Source organism: Balaenoptera acutorostrata, chromosome 18 (genome assembly GCF_949987535.1).
Source record: "Balaenoptera acutorostrata chromosome 18, mBalAcu1.1, whole genome shotgun sequence".
NCBI classification, from domain to species: domain Eukaryota; kingdom Metazoa; phylum Chordata; class Mammalia; order Artiodactyla; family Balaenopteridae; genus Balaenoptera; species Balaenoptera acutorostrata.
In genome coordinates, this window is record NC_080081.1 from 60,014,334 (window position 1) to 60,035,105 (window position 20,772).

Here is a 20,772-nt window from a genome sequence, read left to right on the forward strand (position 1 = left end):
ATAGTCATTTTCACAATATTGATTCTTCCAAACCAAGAACATGGTATATCTCTCCATCTGTTGGTATCATCTTTAATTTCTTTCATCAGTGTCTTATAGTTTTCTGCATACAGGTCTTTTGTCTCCCTAGGTAGGTTTATTCCTAGGTATTTTATTCTTTTTGTTGCAATGGTAAATGGGAGTGTTTCCTTAATTTCTCTTTCAGATTTTTCATCATTAGTGTATAGGAATGCAAGAGATTTCTGTGCATTAATTTTGTATCCTGCAACTTTACCAAATTCATTGATTAGCTCTAGTAGTTTTCTGGTGGCATCTTTAGGATTCTCCATGTATAGTATCATGTCATCTGCAAACAGTGACAATTTTACTTCTTCTTTCTTTTTTTTTTTTTTTTTAATATTTATTTATTTATTTATTTATGGCTGTGTTGGGTCTTCGTTTCTGTGCGAGGGCTTTCTCTAGTTGTGGCAAGCGGGGGCCACTCTTCATCGCGGTGCGCGGGCCTCTCACTATCGTGGCCTCTCTTGTTGCGGAGCACAGGCTCCAGATGCGCAGGCTCAGTAATTGTGGCTCACGGGCCTAATTGCTCCGTGGCATGTGGGATCCTCCCAGACCAGGGCTCGAACCCGTGTCCCCTGCATTGGCAGGCGGATTCTCAACCACTGCGCCACCAGGGAAGCCCACTTCTTCTTTCTAATTTGTATTCCTTTTACTTCTTTCTCTTCTCTGATTGCCGTGGCTAGGACTTCCAAAACTATGTTGAATAATAGTGGTGAGAGTGGACATCCTTGCCTCATTCCTGATCTTAGAGGAAATGCTTTCAGTTTTTCACCATTGAGAATGATGTTTGCTGTGGGTTTGTCGTATATGGCCTTTATTATGTTGAGGTTGGTTCCCTCTATGCCCACTTTCTGGAGAGTTTTTATCATAAATGGGTGTTGAATTTTGTCAAAAGCTTTTTCTGCATCTATTGAGATGATCATATGGTTTTTATTCTTCAATTTATTAATATGGTGTATCACATTGATTGATTTGTGTATACTGAAGAATCCTTGCATCCCTGGGATAAATCCCACTTGATCATGGTGTATGATCCTTTTAATGTGTTGTTGGATTCTGTTTGCTAGTATTTTGTTGAGGATTTTTGCATCTATATTCAAAATAATTTTCCTTTTTTGTAGTATCTTTGTCTGGTTTTGGTATCAGGGTGATGGTGGCCTCATAGAATGAGTTTGGGAGTGTTCCTTCCTCTGCAATTTTTTGGAAGAGTTTGAGAAGGATGGGTGTTAGCTCTTCTCTAAATGTTTGATAGAATTCACCTGTGAAGCCATCTGGTCCTGGACTTTTGTTTGTTGGAAGATTTTTAATCACAGTTTCAATTTCATTACTTGTGATTGGTCTGTTCATATTTTCTGTTTCTTCCTGGTTCAGTCTTGGAAGGTTATACCTTTGTAAGAATTTGTCCATTTCTTCCAGGTTGTCCACTTTGTTTTCAATGAGTCCTCATACCAGACACCTCTAAAAACTCAGACGATCTTGTCTAGCTCTTTCTCCCGTTACCCTCAATGGTGTAGTGAGGCAGGGCTGTGGCTGAGTGGATTCTGGAGCCATCCTGGGCTTAAATCCTTGCTATGCCACATACTGGCTCTGTGGCCATGAGGTGATTATTAACTTTTCTGACCTTCAGTTTTCTCAATTATAAAACAGAGTTATTAGCACTTACTTTAGTGATGTTTGCAAGGATTAGGGGCAGTGTAAGCAACATGCCCAGCATAATACCTGGCACATAGGAAGAACCTAGCAAGTGGGGTTTCCTCTTATTATTATTAATAGAGGAAAAGAGCCCCAGTCTTGGATCACATGACTTCCAATAATCTGTCATATGATCTTGGACATATGAATGAACCCTTCTGAATCTCATTTTGTTTTTCATTGTGATAGTGGGAATTTATTTATTTGTGTAAATATCCTGTCTATTTCTAGAAATAATATTCAGGTACCTAAAAATAGAAAAAATAATCCTTCTTGGTGTTGTAGGGCCTATTAAATGATGCGACACATGCAGAAGTGCCTCCGATGGTGTATGGCATTTCATTATCATTCCTCTCTTTCCTTAATTTTAGTTCCAGATTCAATTTTCCACAGTTACAACCCAAAACTGTTAACAGTTTTTAACAATTTAACATGGCTCTAAGCAGAGATGTCCACTCATGGAACTCTGGGAGCCAGCATCACACAGGGCAGCATCTGGGAGCCAGCATCAACTCTGGGAGCCAGCATCACACAGGGCAATGGAACAGCCAATGCAGAGGAATCATCACATCTAACACGACTTGGGGCATGGCCTTACCCTCAGTCCTGACATGTCAATAACAACAGCAGGAATACCTTCTTCATCTCCTTTTGGAGCCACCTGTTCAAGCAGGTGGTAATAAGCTTTTGAGTCCTGTGAGAAATGAGGAAATTACAATTTCAAAATGGCACAGCTAATTACATACTTAGCACGACAATAATTTCCCGAAAGCAAACATATTTCATTTCTCATCCAACTATCATTCAACAATGCAACTTAATTAACAAAGCTGGGAACATTCACTAATTTGAATTTTCTATTTGTCTCTTTATATATTATATTTGCCTTTCTTTTTAAAAGGAGTATAACAGTTAAAAAAATACAGGACATACATAAAAGGCAAATGCTATTCTATTGATATTAGGGAAGAAAAATAATTTGTTTACATGTATTAAATTGTATACAGGAAAATATATATACCTTTATATTGCTGTAGAAGTCAGCCAGCTAAGGTTTAATTAAAAAAAAAAAAGTGACAGAAAAAGGAAGCACAAGTTTAAGGCAGAGTTTAAAAACACGTTTAAATGGACAATCAGCAAAAGAAAAAGATTTCGAAGACAGAATATTGAAGCATTCACAAGCAGTCTTTATGTAAAGGGAGCAATATTAAGGTAAGTGCATTTACTATTTATCAAGAAGCTAGAAAAAATGGTTTAGTTTAGCTATTGCAGAGTAGATATGGATATTGAATTCTCATGTTTTCTTAGATTCTGGAAATAGGCTTATTGACAAAAAATTTTCTGAATCATAGTCTTAAAATTATAAGTTTATTCTCATTCAATGAAAGCATACAGATTTTCAGGTAATCTATTTAAATCATTTAAAGACATCTTAATTTCTCTTAAAGACTGAAAACTCAGCTGTCGCTCTGTTTGTTTTTTATAAACTGGCTAGAGCCCAGGGATAGCAGAGGTATGCTCACCTCTTGTGACATTAGAAAGATAAGAAGAGAGAGCACCGGCCATGGATGTTGCACCTGGGAAACTGATTTTCACCTCTTCTCTCTACCTTCTCCCTTCTCTTACTTTTCGCTGTAGGTATTTCGAAGTCAGTGAAAGTTCCATGCAGGGTTAGGCATGAATAAAATCTGCACATCATGTGTCACATCTGTTTAGCTTTGCTAAGAGTCACCTCGTTTCACCAGACCCTAAGAAACTTGTCCCATTCATTGTATTTTGGGGGTTCTCCCCTCCTTCGCTGACTTTGTGTGATTTAAGGGCACCTCCCAAAGTTGCCACATGCTCAGCCTTACATGTCACAGCACTGACGCTGGTGGTGAGGCAGCTACTCCCGGAGAACAGGCACAACCACTGTATAAGTGCTCAGCTTGCCAGTTCCTATCTCATATTCTAAAGAATACAGCCTTTCAGTCATAGGAAATCAGGTAAATTTACGGCTCCAACCAAGCATCCTAATTTTATCTGAAAAGTTTGAGAATTTTGGCTGAAATAATTGCAGAGCCTAAGTGTTGAGCACAAAGGGAGATAATGCTGTCCAGTTCCTGTTTAATCCCAGTTTGGCTGGTGGTGCAAGAAGAATGTTAATAAGCAATGAAAGTTGTGTAGTTAGAAAAAATAAATTTGGCATTATTAGCTTATGTCCTAAGGAACGGGGGACTTTCCATCAAGAAGCTTCACTCTAATTGGTACTGTGCCTGGCAGACCTTGAGTTCTAAAAGCCATTAAGTCCACAGCAGGGGGAAGTTGTCACTCAAGAATTACAAGCCTGGGTTGACTTGGTGAGTCATGTGACCTTTCCTCTGACTCTTCCTCTTTGGAGAAAATGTCTTTAACTTTTGAGAAAGTGGAGACTGAAATGTTTTTCTCATGTTGCATTCCAGCATCTCATACCATTTCCTACTGGGACTGACATTCCTTCCCGCTCCTTAAGCTCTTTCTGTGTCGGTCCATCTGTTATCAATGTTAACAAGCTGCTCCTTTCACCTTGGCATGGAACTTTTCACAAACTTGAAAACTACAGTGCATGCTTCCCTCAGCCTTTCCCCCTTTGGATCGCTGTTGTAGGACTAACTGTGTCTTCTACATTTTCTGGGGTTAATTCTCATTGCAGATGGTTTCCAGAATCATTATCTTTTAAACATCACTCTGGTTTCTACAAATAATAAGCTTTCAAGAAATTTATGAATTGTTTTAGAGGAGCAGTATGTATGGTGGTCAAGTACCATGGAGGTCAACTGCTCAGTTTGAGTCCTGACCCCATTCTCCCAGCTATGTGAACTCGAACAAGTTACTTATATTCTCTTTACCTCGGGTTCCTTATCTGCAAAATGAGCAAATAATAATCCTTATCTCAAAGATTTGTTGTGAGGATTAAATGAGTCAATACATGCATAAAGCAGTTAGAACAGTGCCTGGCACGCAGTACATACTGTTTGCTATGATTAGGATAATTAGAAGAGTAATCCTCGTTTAATTTTTTTAAAAGGAATCACCGTCTGATGCTCCCGTTGATAAAATCAGAAAGACATTAGAATCCTACACAGACTCTCTTTACCTAAAAATCAGTCTTACCTCTTGCTCTTCCTCTATCTCACCCTCATCCCTCTACGTTCTGATGTTGAAACTCCAGGGGACACCCATCTCGTTTGATGCGGTGCGGTTGCTAGGGCCTTGGGCAGGTCTGTATGTGGCCCTGAGCTGGAGCTGCACATGGACTCGAGAACAGCATGGGCTCCAAAACAGCGCCGGCCACTCTAACTAACACCAGTACTGAAGAGATGAAACCCCTTTGTCTTTATCTTTGTCTCTTCTCTGTTAATGCCCAAATTCCCTTCACCCCTGTGGTTAGTCGTGTACAAAGTACACTCCTCCTACCTTGATGTCACTGCTGAAGTTGCTGACTTTGTTGCAGCCTGCGTTTTCCAGGTGGTAATTAGCCCATCTCAGCAGGAGCTCCTCAGGGGAGAGTTTCATCAAATCCTCCAGACTCTCCCCTTCTCTCAAAAGAGCGGCCAGTGCTGAAGAAGCGCAAAAACCGAAGAAAAATAAATGCAGGGGATTTTGGGGGGGATTAGTTACAAATTAAACTGAGCCCTGCTGGGAAGTCAAAGATACCACGTTATCTCTCTGGGATAGAGGGACATATAGCCTTTCCCATGGAATAAACACTTTATTATTATTCCCTAAAAAGAGGTGTAAGGCATTGTAAACCTATTTATTATCCCCATTTTTCGGGTGGAGAAGACAAGGCACCAATGAATATCAGTGCTATGCCTAAGAATACAGGAGCAGAGCCATGGAAATAACCAAGACTATCGACTCAGAATACTCTGCTGGGTCTGTCAGCAGAGTTTGATATGATATGACATTTTTGCTTTTAAGAGATCATTTTGTAATAATGACAATGTGCTCTTGCTTATTCCCATAGGTGTTTTATATTTCAAATGCTTACCTGCATAATTATAGCATCTCAAAAAGTGTAATTAACTCTTTCCTCTGTTTCCCAGATGAATTAAGTCATTTTTGCTCAGCTAGAAGGTTTAAATTTAGCTGAGGTCATTATTTGCAAATCAATATTCTTTCTAATGTGTTCTGAGTTCCTTATTTGCTTTTTTCTTCTTTATATTCTGTTTAATATACTGGTTTTCAAATGGTACCCCAGGATTCTTCACTGGTTACTTTGATTTGGACATGTAAATAAAATATAAATATATATTAAAAAAAGGTTAGAATTTGGCTACAGATTTCATATTAGTAGGATCTGTACAGGAAAAATGAAAGGTAACCGTGTGTTTTGTATGATATTTATCAAGGTCTACTATTACTGTCTAAAGGACAGGCTGAATTGTTTAAATGCTTAGGACGCTGACAGCTGATGGAATAAGACTGACAGCTACAATATTTAGTTGAGAACTCTGAAACTCTAAATGTAATTTCCTATAATGTTGGTAAGAAAGAGACTGAGTTTCTACTCTGGTGCTATCACTGCAGTATATAAATGTGAATCACTTTGTAAAATCCAAATTTAAAATAGCCTAATTTGTTACAAAGTGTCTAAAGGCAAAGTGAACTCAGAAAAGCTCTTGAGGTTGGGGTCCCAGACAGCTAGACTGAGCTATAGGTTCTAAACAAGCATTATTAGTAGTCTGTGGTCTTAAAAAAGCTTTTGCTCTGTTGTTTTAAAAAGTCTGGGCAGTGTGGATAGAACGTGTTACATTAATACAATGGATTGGATATAACGGTAGTTTCAAAAACTGAGGATTCTGAGTTTGACAACTCCTGACATCTTCCTCTCACAGCCCCCAACACACGCACTAACAAAAAGTCATGCCATTATTAACGTTGGAGGCTTTGCTGGTACCTTCGTTTCTGCTGAGTTCGATGTCGGCAAATAACCCAATCTTGATGACCTGCCACAGCAGTCCCAGGACCAGGTAAGGCTTCCCCTCCTTTAAGTCTTCAGCCCCGATATTAACCACGTGGCAGCCGATGGCTGAGGCAGAATTCAGAGCCAGGTTCAGATTCTCCTGTAGGAGAAAAAGTATGCAAGTTTTGTTTTTGACTTTGCAGATGCCAAATGATCATTCTTGATTGGCAGCAGCAACGTTTTGCTTCTAGAAAGTTCCTAGGTCTAGAGGCATTGTCTTCACTAGATTTTTAACATTGGAAAAAAGCAGGGAGTAACACCTGGATTTTACTGGAGTAAAATCCAGTAACCCAGGCAGTGCCTAATCCATCAAGCCAGAGCCCTGAGCTGAAGGCTCATCCTGGTCAGGATGAAACTAACAAGTCTTCTTTTTCCATTCTGCTCCGTGATGCAGCCTCCACTCTCAGCATCTCCATCAGCCGGCAATGAAGGGGCACATTTGAGGGCAGTCACTGTCTTGTGACTGGCTATTGTCAATAACCCCGTTGTTAATGTACATCAAGGTCATGAAAGAGAGTAACAAAATATCTTTTTGACGTTCAGATTGGATATTGAAGGAATGAAAAAGATTCAAATGAAATTCCTGGAAAAGACAGAGCGGTTTTTACTAGGACAATTTCTTGAGTATCTATAATATCTAGGGACCTTGAGTACACACACACATACACAAACACACACACGCATATCCACATACATACAGATTATATGTTCTTATAACTAACAACAATGTATGTAAGGTAACTCATATACAGTTGCAATAGGGTCAGTGAAATTTTCAGTCCAGGGTCTTTCTACAGTTGACCCTTGAACAACATGGGTTTGAACTGCTGGATCCACTTATATGTAGGGTTTTTTCGATAGTAAATACTACAGTACTACGTGATCCACGGTTGGTTGACACCATGGACGCAGAACAGTGGTTATGGAGGAACCAAGAACAGGAAGGGCAGACTGTAAATTATACTTGGATTTTGGACCGAGCAGAGGGCTGACACACCCCCTTCCCCCCATGGTTCAAGGGTCAACTGTACTATTATTTTTGAGTCCACAAAGAAGGAGATACCAGAGTCAAAGATGTACAGAACTTGTTCTTATGATAAATTAAAAAAACATAGGCCACCAGTGAATTGGGAAGGGGACTATCAGAAGAAAACTGGGTTTTTACCCTAATGTAGAGCTCAAAATGACAAGTAAAAAATATCATGTCCACTTACGGCCAAGACTAAAACTTAACATCAAGATTAAATATGACGTTAAGTGCCTTCATGTACATTTAATCACAGTTCTTGCTTTGATCACGGCTTCCATTTTTTAAGAACACAGGGTTGCTTAAATCCAAACAGGACATAATATATTGCTCATGATTTAAGAAGTGAGACGTGGCTTCTGAGCAAGAAGATTACAATAATGTGAAAATGCTGGAACATAAGACAGAAATGCAGCTTACTTACCACCGGTGACTGTTCCAGTTAATCAACAAACTGAAGGCATAAAAGCAAGTTATATTTATCACACTGGTGTCTGTGGCCAATACCACCGTGCAGGCTGCCAGAGCACTTCCCGTTTTTTACCCCCTCACTTCTTAGAAAGGCTGATCTTTTCAGATAAAATATTGTGTGGTTGGCATCAGCTCCAAGATAAATTGCCAGGGAAAATTTGAGTTAAATTTTAGCCAATGTGAATTTTATTCATACGTGGCCAAAACAAACAAAGTCTACCCCAACTACTAATACTCACTAACTTCCCTCACCGCCTCCCCCCACTATATTAATACAAGACAAAATAGAAATGTGTCCCTCTCTCCATACTAGTCATGACAGATCACCAGCCCAAAGCCTGGGCTTTGGAAATAATGTCTGAGCACTTGAAAAAGGCCGGCTCAGCAGTCATGGCGACTCATTTCTTCAAAGCACAATCCTACATTAAGGTAACACAGGGAAGACACACCTGAATGGTGAAAGGGGTGAGTTTCTTTTTGTTGATTGCTCTTTCATCAATTGTGTCCGGCACTGATAGGTTGATCATTTTACTGAAAGAGAAACAATTAAAGAAAGCAGGCTTCTAAATAAAAGAGCCCAGTGACACTGAATTTAAATTCTAGCAATGCCATAAGCAAAGAGGACAGCAACATCATTGGTACTACCCAGTGTTCAGATATAAAATCACTTTTGCAATTTCGACTAGATTCAAACTATCTGTGGGAAAGGTTAATTTTCCTTGAAGCCATACAATATATTGAGGCAGGAAATAAGAATCCTACTTCCTTCACTCACCTAAAAAGCTGGAAGATTATTCTGGTTCCCTTAGCACATTAGGAAATTCTGGGTGGAGAGCCAAGGCAAATTCTCTATGAGTACTTCACTTTCTCAGCCATGAAAATGGCTCCACTATATAAAAGATTATCTATACACTTCTGAGCTTATATAATGTCTACATTTCTATTTGACAGCTGGTCAAACTCTATACCTTCAACTGATCATATAATAAAATGTTTCACATTCTCCTGTAGGCATTATAGTATCAGTACTTTAGAAATGTCTCCCACTTAAGTATCTAACACATTGGTCAGACATCCAAAATAAGCAGCTATTATTTATGAAAAACTTATTTTACCCACTTAGCTTTGGTTTAACCTCCAATGGGTCATTAAAAATAAATTTCCTTAGGTCACTTCCATCTTATTTAAAGAAAGGAAGTTGGGAAAAAATCCAAAGGAACAACAACAAAATCAAAGAATAATAAACTTGAATGTGACTATTTCTTTTTTTAATAAGAGAAATCAACATTAACTTTTTTTCTAACAATTTTTAAGCATATAGATGCTTAAATAAAGATGTATTTCCACAACTTTGCTCTCTGTGTGTGCGTGTACATATATTTAAATAAAAGGCACTTTACTGCAATTTAGGCAAAACAAACCCCTAAATCATTATTTGAAAAATATGAAACTCTAGTGAACTAGAAGCTCTGGCAAACAGTAGGAGAGAGGGGTGGCTTAAAAAAGTATACGATATCCCTGCCCTTGAAAAGCTTAGAGTCAAATTACAGAGACAAAATATATGGATATGAAAATTTACATAACAGTCCAAAACAGAACATGATAATGGCTCCCAAAGTCCTACAAACAATATGTGCTTTAAGAATTCAGTGAAGGGAGAGATCAGTAGGACTTGGAAGAACCAGAAAATTTTACAGTAAATGGATTTGTGCAGGAGGAGAGGGTGGGGAAGGACATTCTTAAAAAGGAAATTAAAAGGCAAAGCCAGAGTTGCAAGTTGTAAGCAGGGCGTGTATGGGGAAGAGTGGGTATGGTTGCTCAAGCATCCAGTCAGTCATACAACCCTTCACTCGTACCCTGGGCTGGGTGCCTGAGTCATGGGGGTCTTGGGAGGTACAACTAGAAAGAGATTGAGGGAAGACCAGGGGGTGGTCTTAAAGAGTCAGGGCCTAAAGAGTCAGGACCCGAACATGCAGGCTAGGTTTCTGATGTCTTTTTTCAGCCGTTGAACTTTTTAAAAATGAAATCTCATGGTGAGCTCTGATAAACAAAATACCGAAAGTGGAATTGCTCTGGTCAGAGCAGGGGAGGGGTAGGAAGCTCAAAGTCTTGCCCACACATCTTTCCCTTCAATTCCCGAGCCCACCTGAGATTGGGCCTTTCAAGCCTCCTCGTTCACGCCACATCTTACAATGACAGAGAGGCTGCCAAAGCAAGAGCCACATAGGCATTTTCAAAGGCACAATCCTGAGTTGACCAACCGTGCTGAGGGCGCCCGTGCATAGAATACATCCCTCCTTTTCCAGGCGCTTGCAGCATTTGTGCACCACTCAATAGTTCTTTTTTTTTTTTTCTTCACACCACATATATTTAGTTCATAATGATAGTTCAACATAATAGTTCTTTTGCTTGAGGATTTGCATTGGATGCTTCAATTATCATGCTGCTATTATCGTTCAATTCTATGTACTCTCACAGCGGGCCATGCTCAGATGAAGCAAAATGGCGTATATTCCAAAAATAATTGATTTTGACCTTGTGTTACTATATCTCTACGTTCATGTGTGTCTCTGTACTGTGCATCCCTCTCCTCCGCCCAAGTGATGGTAGTTTTACATTTCTCATTCTAAGCTGCTTTTGAAATCAGTTTGCTCTCCTGAACCTGCCACCTGAAAGTCTGGAAAAGCATTTCAGATCCAGCTGAGTACCAAAGGAAGTGAGCCTAAAGATAAACGCAGTGAATTGTTGGTATTCCAGAAGATTCTAGGGAAACCTTCGGAAGCCAAGAAGGTAGTGTTATTTACCAAAGGACAATGCCATCTCCAACAGCACTGAAGAGATCATTGGTGTTTGGATTCATTGGGATGACATGCCGACAATCGGGGTCATTTTCTAGGGCTTTGTTTATCCAGTTGACAAAGGCATACTTCTCTTCCTCTGCAAGTAAATGGTTAAAATGACTTATTTGCAAAGTGAAAATCTGATACAAACAAAATTATACCCATGGATCTTAGATTCTTGTGCCCAGGAGAGACATTGTGAGGCTGATCTTGTCCATTATCCTATCATCTCACATTTATTGACATTTAAAAATCTCAAATGATTTGGGAAATAGGCACAGAATCTCTGTTCACTCCAATCATAAAACATATATATAGCAAGCAGACTTAGAAGCTACATATATGCAAATATATTATATTTAGAAGTAAATATATAGGGACTTCCCTGGTGGCACAGTGGTTAAGACTCTGCGCTCCCAATGCAGGGGGCCCAGGTTCGATACCTGGTCAGGGAACTAGATCCCACATGCATGCCACAACTAAGGAGCCCATGTGCCGCAACTAAGGAGCCCACCTGCCGCAACTAAGACCCAGCACAACCAAATAAATAAATATTAAAAAAATAAACATATATTAAAAAAAAAGAAGTAAATATACACATATCTGTATTTTATACATGTAAATATATATAAATAATTAAATGTTTATTTATATTTATATACAATTTAAATGTGAATGTGGTTTAATGCTTAGCTCTAGCTCTGCTGATTTAAATGTGGGATGATCACAGGCAATCTCTGCAATATCTCTGAGCTTCTTTATACAAGTACAGGTAACCCCACTTTTTGAAACTTGCTGTATGCCACTTCACTTTTACAAAAGACCTACACTGGTACCTGTTTTCATTAACCAAAATAAATCTGAAGAGGATTTTTGCTTTTATGAGAAAAGGTTAAAAGTAAAAATAGCTCTCCGTGTTTGTTTTGCAGTGTTTGTTTTACAGAGGCGGTGGGCACCCCTAGCAGCGAGAGTGGCCCTGCCCAGCTCCTTCCCCGGGAACTATACTCCACACCTCAGCATCAAGCGGCCATTGTTTTGAGCTGTGTCTGTGAGCATCTGTCTCATCTCAACTTATTCTGTGCATCCATTAGCAACATATGTCCTAAGGTAACTGCTTCTTTGCTTTACGCCATTTCAGCTTATGAAAGGTTTCATAGGAACACTCTACTTTCAGGTAGCAGGGGAAAACTGTATAATGAAATTGCTATGAAATGAAATCACTTGTGATACGTTATTTCTTTCCTATCAGTAAAGCTGCCAGAAGTTGATTTTAGAAATTTTAATAAAGCCTCAAGTTATGCCTTACAGCCCAGCACCGTGTTTCCCAAATTGCATGTCACTGAAAAAAACAGAGTCCCTCAGAAGAATCCTAAGTCACAAAAGTTTGGGAAACATCACACAGCATATTATTGTCTTGAAGATTCCTAATGCACGTTTACATAGTAAAAGGCTGTGAAATTTTCTTTGCAATTAAGAATCGTACTTAACCATGAGCTGATCTTTAAGATCAACTAATGTTTTGAAGACCTCAGTTAGGGAATTATTGGATTACTGTACTGTTCTGGAGAAGTTTCCACGAAGGCTGCTGGATGGCAGCCTTCAGAATAAATATACAACTTTCCTCCAAATCAATGAAAACACAATTTTTTTTGGACCGCTCAGCAGGCATTTTGGAGCATGAATTTTGGAGGTAGAAGCTTGAGTAGCTCTTTTTGTCCAGAAGATTTGCAAAGGAATTTTGGCAGCCTTTCATGTACTTTTTAAATGGTGATCCGATTATTTGGTATCGGACCCTACCTGGAGCCAGAACTGCTGGCCCACTTATACATAGGAAAATAGGCAGTAGTCAATAAACTCATGTTAACATCTGTCTTTCTTTGCACCCCTTAGGTTTGAATACTGAGTTTGGAATCTGTAACCCTAGAAGACGTGGATCCTTCTTACATGGTCTCTCTCCCTCCGCCCTCAGCTCAGCCCAACACTCTCTCCACCTCGGCTTCCCCTCCCCACACTGGTACACCTACCTGAATAGGAGTGTTGGGTCCCAACACTAGATTGCTCTGAAGTGCCCCCGATCGCACAAATCCCTTCCTTCTTATTGATTGCTTTTCTAAAGGTCTTGGCAACCTCTGTGCTTTTCAGGCCATGAAAAACCTGCAAAAACATAATTTATCTTTAGAAACCCAATCTGTGATTGAGAAAACCATAAAGGAAAGAATAAGCAATGTTGAAGCAAGGAGGGTGGGAATGTATTTCTGGATGTTTTCCGAATTGAACTCCCACATTTCAAATGCATCTCCTTGGATTCTGCGTCATACTCACCTTGATAAACTCATCAAAGCTGATCTTCCCATCCTGGTCCAGGTCACCTGTAGCCATCAGGTTTTCTGTAATTTCTCTCACTCTGTACCCAGGCAGAGGCAAGCAGGCAGCCTTGAACAAATCATTCAGCTCATTGCAGCTGATGTACCCATTGCCATCAGAATCTGTAAGGCAAACGGGGAGCTGAAGGCTTGGGGCGATTCGGGTCACAGCATGAAGAGAGGTGAGAGTAGGCTGGATTGGAGGGGAGCGGGCACGAGAGGCAGTCATTCAGGGGGTGAGGCCTGACCCCACGCAAAGTCAGAATCTCACAAGAGGCCTGTTGCTATTGGATATGGGCATTAGCATCACTTCCAACATCCAAGAGTCATCATTTCAAAACAGAGGTTCTGACAGCTGAATCTGAAGAGACTCTCATAGAAACAGATGGGAAAATAAATCACAGGTTTGGGGCTACAGAGTAAGAAAAAGTATGGAATACTAGGAAAACAAAGGAAACCAAAGAAAGCAGACAAGCTATGAAAGATGAGACTTAGTTGGCCATTACCAGGAAAGGCTACAGGTGACAAAGGGCCCATATTCCATGTTTAGATAGAGAAAGAAGTAATTGTCTTGAAGAACAGCTTTCAAAAATGTTTCCCAGCTCCTCTAACCAATACCATTGTATTCCTGTCCCTTCTGCTATTTTGCTCATGTTACTATTCACTGAATCTGTCCTAAAGCTACTAAAAAAGAAGAGAATTGTGTGACTTGAGGCAGGTTTACTTACCAACTTTGGCAAAAGCTTCTCTGAGCTCCATCATTTCTTCATCGGATACCGATCCTCTGGCCATTTTTTATTGCTTTAGGCAACAGATCTGCAGAGAGGGGACAACATAGGGAGTGGTTGATGTGTATCTTCTTAAAATACAACACTGAGAAGCAATTCTCATTTATTAAGTAAAGAAATATTCCTCTGCATCCATCATGACTTATAATTATCTTCCCAAAATGTAAGAAATAGCCTTTTTCTTAACCCTCAATGTGGTGGTCTCCAAAGATGGTCTGCACCAATTTCTCTCCTCCCTTTGATTCTCTCCTCACATCAGGAGATGGAGCTTATTTCCCTCTCCTTGAATCTGGGCTGATCCTGCGACTGCTTTGACCATTTAGAAGGCTGGAGAAGCCATGTCTGGGGCTGGACACTTCTACTTCCTGCCTTTTGGAATGCTCCCTCCCTTTGGAATGCTCATCCTTGGGCTGTTCCCTCTTGGAACATAACTGCTGTGCTGTGAGATGTCTAAGCCACAGGAAGAAGCCACATGAAGTATGAAAACTGGATGCTCTGGTTAACAGTCCCTGCTGTGCCCCCAGCCAACAGCCAGCATCAACTGCCAGCCAGCGGAGTGGGCCATTTTGGACATTCCAGCCCACTTGAGCCCCCGGATGAACACAGTCTCAGCCAACATCACATGAAGCAGAATTGCCCAGAATTCTGATATCAACAGAACTGAGAGATGGTAAAATGATGGTTGTTTAAAATCACATTTTGGAGTAGTTTGAAACACAGAAATATACAACTAAAACACAACTTTTATATAAATGTCTTTTTAAGAGATATCTTCACGTTCATACTTCAAATGAATATGTTTGGCCAAGCCAACAGATAAATTTTATAACTTCAAAGGGAGCTATCAAAGTTCTATAAATATTTAAGAAAAGAGGAAGGGAATCTGACATGCTAATAATTCATATATGGAATTTGAGGGACTTTTTAGGTGTTCTCAGAAAGGCTAGTGTTGGCTGAGAAACTTAATGCTAATGCTGGAGTATTTTCCCTTTCCCTGTGCCTTACTGCTGCCCTCTAGTGGGTAGAAAGAGAATGCAACAGAAAATGGATTATATTCTTGTCTCTAGCTAATTCACACGCCCGTGTTTCAAATAGGAGTTCCATTAAAGCTTATGGGATTTCCTGGTGGGGAAGGGAAAAGTGGGGTGAGAGTGTGGGAGAAGGGGTACTTCTATGTATAATTATATTCGGGGCATTTTCGTGAAATTACTGATTTTTAAAAATATTTAAAATTTGTGACTGGATGTTGTTTTAAATGGATTTCCTTTTCTATATTTGCACATCATTTTACAGTGCTGTACTTGTTCTCAGTGACAACGAACAACCTCACAAGAAAGGGAACAGCTTTAGCACTTAAACCTGTTGGCCAAAAATGCATTATGCTCAAATTTGCAAATCCTCATCCATTATCCACCAACTCACTATCCTGTCACATACCATTTATCACATGCATCAGTAGTTTCAAACTTTTGGTTTCCTAAGCAACCCTCTGTGAATAGAAACCTTACATGTAAATAACAGCGAACAAATAAAAATAACTCTGGGGAGGGATAAGTTAGGAGTTTGGGATTAACAGATACACACTACTATATATAAAATAGATAAACAACAAGGACCTACTGTATAGCACAGGGAACTATATTCAGTATCTTGTAATAACCTATAATGGAAAAGAATCTGAAAAAGAATGGATATTTATATAGGTATAACTGAATCACTTTGCTGTACATCTGAAACTAATACAACATTGTAAATCAACTATACTTCAATTTAAAAAAAAAAACAACTCTGAAAGCCTTTGGTTGAAAAAGACCCTGAAGATCACCTTACCTCCACTATCCCACCTCCTTGTCATCTATGCACGGTGGGAACTCCAGGGAGCATGATTTAAAAATCGTGGAATTACATATATTGTTATTATTTCAATTCCTTTAAAAATATCTTTTATTATCAATAAAGATTTATTGTATTATTATTTGCCTTATATCTAAAAATGTACTGGTCCATTGGGTTCTCTGATGGAAGGCAGAAACTGTCGAGGGCTTAACTGCGTAAGGAGACGCAGTCTCACACATCACAATAACCCCTCAGAGACAGCTACTGGCTTTCTGACTTTCTTGCCTTCACTTCCTTTCCTTCCTTTTTTGTCTGTCTGTTTCTCTCTCTGTCTCTCTCCCTCCCCCCTTCCCTCCTCTCTTCTTTCCTTCCTTCTTTTCTTTCTTCATTTTTTTTTGTTTGTTTCCTTTCTTTCTCTTTTAAAAATCAAGCCTTGTTCCGAAAACAATCTGAGCCCAGTTACAAAGATCTAACCAAACCTAAGAAGTAAACCAATAAAATCATGAGATCAGGGAGAAGGAGTAATTAGCTGAGGCGAAATAAGACGACAGCAAGCAAGGGCTTTCATATTTCAAACACACGGTTAGGACTGAACGTTTTGCCAGAAGTATGCTGAAAATCTAGCTCTGAGTTCTCTAGACACTCAATGAAAAAAGGACATATCAGTTACATTATTCACTCTATTTACATAAGACAGACCACTTTTCTTAGGGCAGGAGAACTGAGGTCTGAGAGCAGTATCTTCACCTAGGCCTGGAGAAGAGGACATTTGTGGGATGTAGTAAACACAAGTTTTATGTTTCTTATAATGTTCCTCAAGGAAGGCTGATGGCATAGGTACACGTAGCCCTACTTTATAGAGCAGGAACCAGAATCTCAGAGAAGATTCATCTTTCAGATCACACAGCCGGGTGGAGGAGCAGCAAGATTCCAGTTCTCAAGTCTTCTCTCCTCTCCCATGCTGTCTATTTATGCTGCTTTGCATTTCTGTTAGACAGTCATTCCATCCACCCATTCATTCATTCATTCAGCAATTATTCATTAAGTATATAACATGCCTAGCCTATGGGAGATTAAAAAAAGTATAATATGAAGTGTCTATCCAGGTGTTCTAGCTTAGGAAGCTTTCACTTTCATGTGTTAAGAAATCAAGGCTTGGGACTTCCCTGGTGGTGCAGTGGTTAGGAATCCGCCTGCCAATGCAGGGGACACGGGTTTGAGCCCTGGTCCGGGAAGATCCCACATACCGTGGAGCAACTAAGCCTGTGCACCACAACTACTGAGCCTGTGCTCTAGAGCCCACGCACCACAACTACTGAGCCCACGTGCCACAACTACTGAAGCCGGCGCACCTAGAGCCTGTGCTCCACAACAAGAGAAGCCACCCCAATGAGAAACCTGCGCACCACAACGAAGAGTAGCCCCTGCTCACTGCAACTGGAGAACGCCCACGCGCAGCAACAAAGACCCAATGCAGCCAAAGATAAATAAATTTATAAAAAAAAGAAATCAAGGCTTCTGTTGTAAGAAATCAGTATATAACTTTGTATACTTTACTAAATTCTTGTGACTAATTTGGCTTGACTCTTCTTTATACCCTCTACCAATACGCCATGGATGCATTAAGAGAAGGCTCTCCCCCATCACATTTTAGCAAGGCCTTTGGTAAAGGCTTGCCTTTCTTATTTTGGAGGTGTCTTATTTCTGGGTTCACAGATGTTCACGAGATTATGAAACAAATTGATTCACTTACAAATATTTATGAAAGCCTACTACAAGCCAGGCACTGTTCTTCATTTCAGGTGGGGCGTGCCTGCACTGCCCTAGTTACCCTGAAAATATGAACCAATGTTAAGGGTCAAGAGAATGAATGGGATCTCTGAACCTAAACTTGGCCTATCCTTTGACATAAGAGTTTTAGATTTGAGAGCACTGTGAGACACTGGTGAGAAATATATGTAAAGGCAGGGAATGAGACTGTATTTTAAGGATCAAGGGCAGGGCCAAGGAAGAAAGGAAAGAATTACAGTGTTGGGTAAGAAAGAAAATCTCAAGATCATGGTACAGTAAAAAAGCAGAGAAAATATTTTAGAATAAAAATTGCAGGGCCCATTCAAATAAAAGACCTAGGAAGGGAAAATAGGGTTATTTTAAAACCATGTGATTTTTTAAACCATGGCAGGTAGGACAAGATGAAAAACCTTGAGCATCTGGTAAACCACATTTTTGTAAGAGATTTTCATAAATGCGGAGGATCAACTGGGAGAAGCCAAATCATGAGACAGCCTTCAAATTAAAAAAATCCAAACCCCTCCAGTGATTTAATAGCTAAAGGAAAAGAGAATAGATTGAATTAATTTAAGAGGTGAACTGGAGAAGAAGGCGTCACCAGCCTGAATTACTCTGATACCGTTTGTTGTTTGTTGTGTCCAAACACAAATAGATATGGAGAGAGAATCTCTTTTACCATCAGAGTGAGCTGTAAGTCCTGGAAACACAACCCAACTTTTAGAGACAGAGCAAGCTAAGAAATAATTTAGTACAACTCCCTCATTTTATAAATAAAGAGATTTAAGGTCCAATGAGATGAAATGCTTTGTCTATGTACAAGTTCTCAAAGCACTGCCAGGCTAGAGTTTGTAAATGCAGAGCTGAAAGAGCAGGGCAGGAAAAGGATGGAGTGACCATTAATAGGGCCATTAAGATCCAGAACTGAGCACAGACTCTTTAATTAAACTGAATGTGCAAACGACAGCATTTTCACAAAGCAGAGAAGCAGGAAGAGGAGGTAACTGATGGAAAAACATGCAGCTCAGACCATTTCTAAGAAGGACATGGCTGGGGTTAGAATCAAATATTAGGTACTTTACACAGTCTATTAATACGTTTACCTGAAAAAAACACCCATCTTAATTCATGCACGTTTGATGGTTTGGATTATAATACGACTACGATTCTTAAGGAGAATTGACAAGGGCTTGTTTGCAAATTACTGGCACCATATTGGCAGCTGACTCTAAAGACGTCACTGCAGTAATGGGATGGGCTGTGGCTTTTCGATGCTCCCATTTGGAGCATTAAAAGAAGTGGCTGAGGAAGGCATGTCCCTTCCAGGGCATGAATGAGCAGTTTCTTGGGCTCTGCTCTACTGCTCCTGCACGAAGTGTGGCCCTTTTCAATGACTGCATCATCTAACTATGACTTGCCAAGAACCATCTTAAGGTTTTTTGCAAATCAGTGGTGAATTTTGGAACCCCATTTCTGAATCACTGCCCAAGTCAGAAATCTAAGAAGACACATCTCAAATCATTCATCTAAGTCACGTCTGGCTAGTTTCTCTGTAAGCACTTACATTTATTCAATCAATGATTATAAAATCCCAGGACATTTGGCCAAAGCAAAGTACCAGTTGTTCTTTTTTATAAGACTATTTTTAAAGTCATAAGAAAATCAAATAACCACCACCCCAAACTGCAAAAGCCACCAAACCTGTTCATTCCTTTAGGTCAGCCAGTTCTGAGTCTCTGTTTCAAGCAGGCTGGTATTTTCCAGATGGGTAGTGAAAGAGAATTTCTGAGAATGACTTCTTATAATAAAAGTACCTGACTCAAGTTCCCTGAAATCTGAATGTAGAAACAAGTTGTAGGAGTTTACTATAGAACACAGTGCTGTAGAATTTACAGAAGGAAATGCGTTCTTTAAAACAAATGTAAAAATGTAAGCTGAATTTTCTCTGAGTTTCCTAACGGATAATGAAAAGAAGTAGAAAGGTTGATAAAAGGTGACCTGGCAAAGTGAAATGGCTCCTGGGCTGGCATCATTTCTGAAAGGAGGTAATACTGTGTGGGTTGGTATTTTGATTCAATAGATCGACACCCACTTATATAACTGCCAGGATCAGAGCGGCATCTGTAACATGGCATCACATTGCCAAGGGACTCTTTTGAATGTGCCCTACTTTTCCTGCAACTTGACACAGTAGGGAAAGTAAAACTGGAAACTCAGGACCCAAATTCCCACCTTTACCTCATAAGTTCAGTACGTATCCAGGGGAAAATTGTACAACTTCCGAACACCTCACTGAGTAGTGAGTAACCCAAAACAACATGTCATCCAGAACATCATTAATCCTGTAATCTTTAGCGTTAGACTCTGATGATTAAAGAAGTGAAACATAAAATACTTAGGATTCCGAAGCAAAATAAAATCCCCATAAATTTTTTTAAAAGCTATCATACTACAGTTAGATAAGGAAGGAGTTTTGCTTTCACTTAATTCTGTCCGCTTTCTTTTACAAAGTAGAACACTGTGCAGGGGCGGGGTGGTGGTGGTGATAGCTTACTATGTATGCTGGGGATACAATTTCTCTGTGGATACAGATATTCCAAACTTTCACACAAGGGACGATTCTCCAAATGTATTTTAAAAGTGCCTTTGTTTTTAAGAACCAAATAATTATAAATGTCCTCAAATACAGATGGCCACTTAAGGGGGCGCTTATGAATTCTTTTGTCAAGTCAAAATCTCTTTTAGATTGTCTTCTCTCTCCCTGCAGATACACTGATTCTCCCAAGGCTGCTGCAGAGGGCAGAATTCTTCTCTCTGCAGTCTTGGAAGGCTATACCCAGCACAGGCTCAGAGGCTCGCTGTCTATCTCAGAGGATGAAAACACCCCCCGGGGAAGCCAGCAGCCCTGATTACTCCAAAC

At 39.8% G+C, this 20,772-nt stretch overlaps 1 protein-coding gene across 3 annotated transcripts in view; it reads right to left on the bottom strand.

Moving 5' to 3' along the window:
• The window catches only part of LCP1 (lymphocyte cytosolic protein 1), a 56,992-nt gene that overhangs the window by 23,436 nt on the left and 12,784 nt on the right, over window positions 1-20,772 (bottom strand). The window contains exons 2-10 of one of the 3 annotated variants that reach the window (XM_057533224.1): window positions 14,169-14,256; window positions 13,400-13,563; window positions 13,102-13,231; window positions 11,042-11,174; window positions 8,687-8,768; window positions 6,674-6,839; window positions 5,188-5,330; window positions 2,774-2,800; window positions 2,351-2,446 (exon numbers count right to left, since the gene is read on the bottom strand). In XM_057533224.1, the coding sequence (XP_057389207.1) occupies window positions 2,351-2,446; window positions 2,774-2,800; window positions 5,188-5,330; window positions 6,674-6,839; window positions 8,687-8,768; window positions 11,042-11,174; window positions 13,102-13,231; window positions 13,400-13,563; window positions 14,169-14,232 (1,005 nt within the window). In that variant the 5' untranslated portion in view covers window positions 14,233-14,256. Of the gene's footprint in view, window positions 1-2,350; window positions 2,447-2,773; window positions 2,801-5,187; window positions 5,331-6,673; window positions 6,840-8,686; window positions 8,769-11,041; window positions 11,175-13,101; window positions 13,232-13,399; window positions 13,564-14,168; window positions 14,257-19,553; window positions 19,631-20,772 lie in introns of those variants that run through there. The other 2 variants (XM_057533223.1, XM_007186835.3) reach the window with 2 other exon arrangements.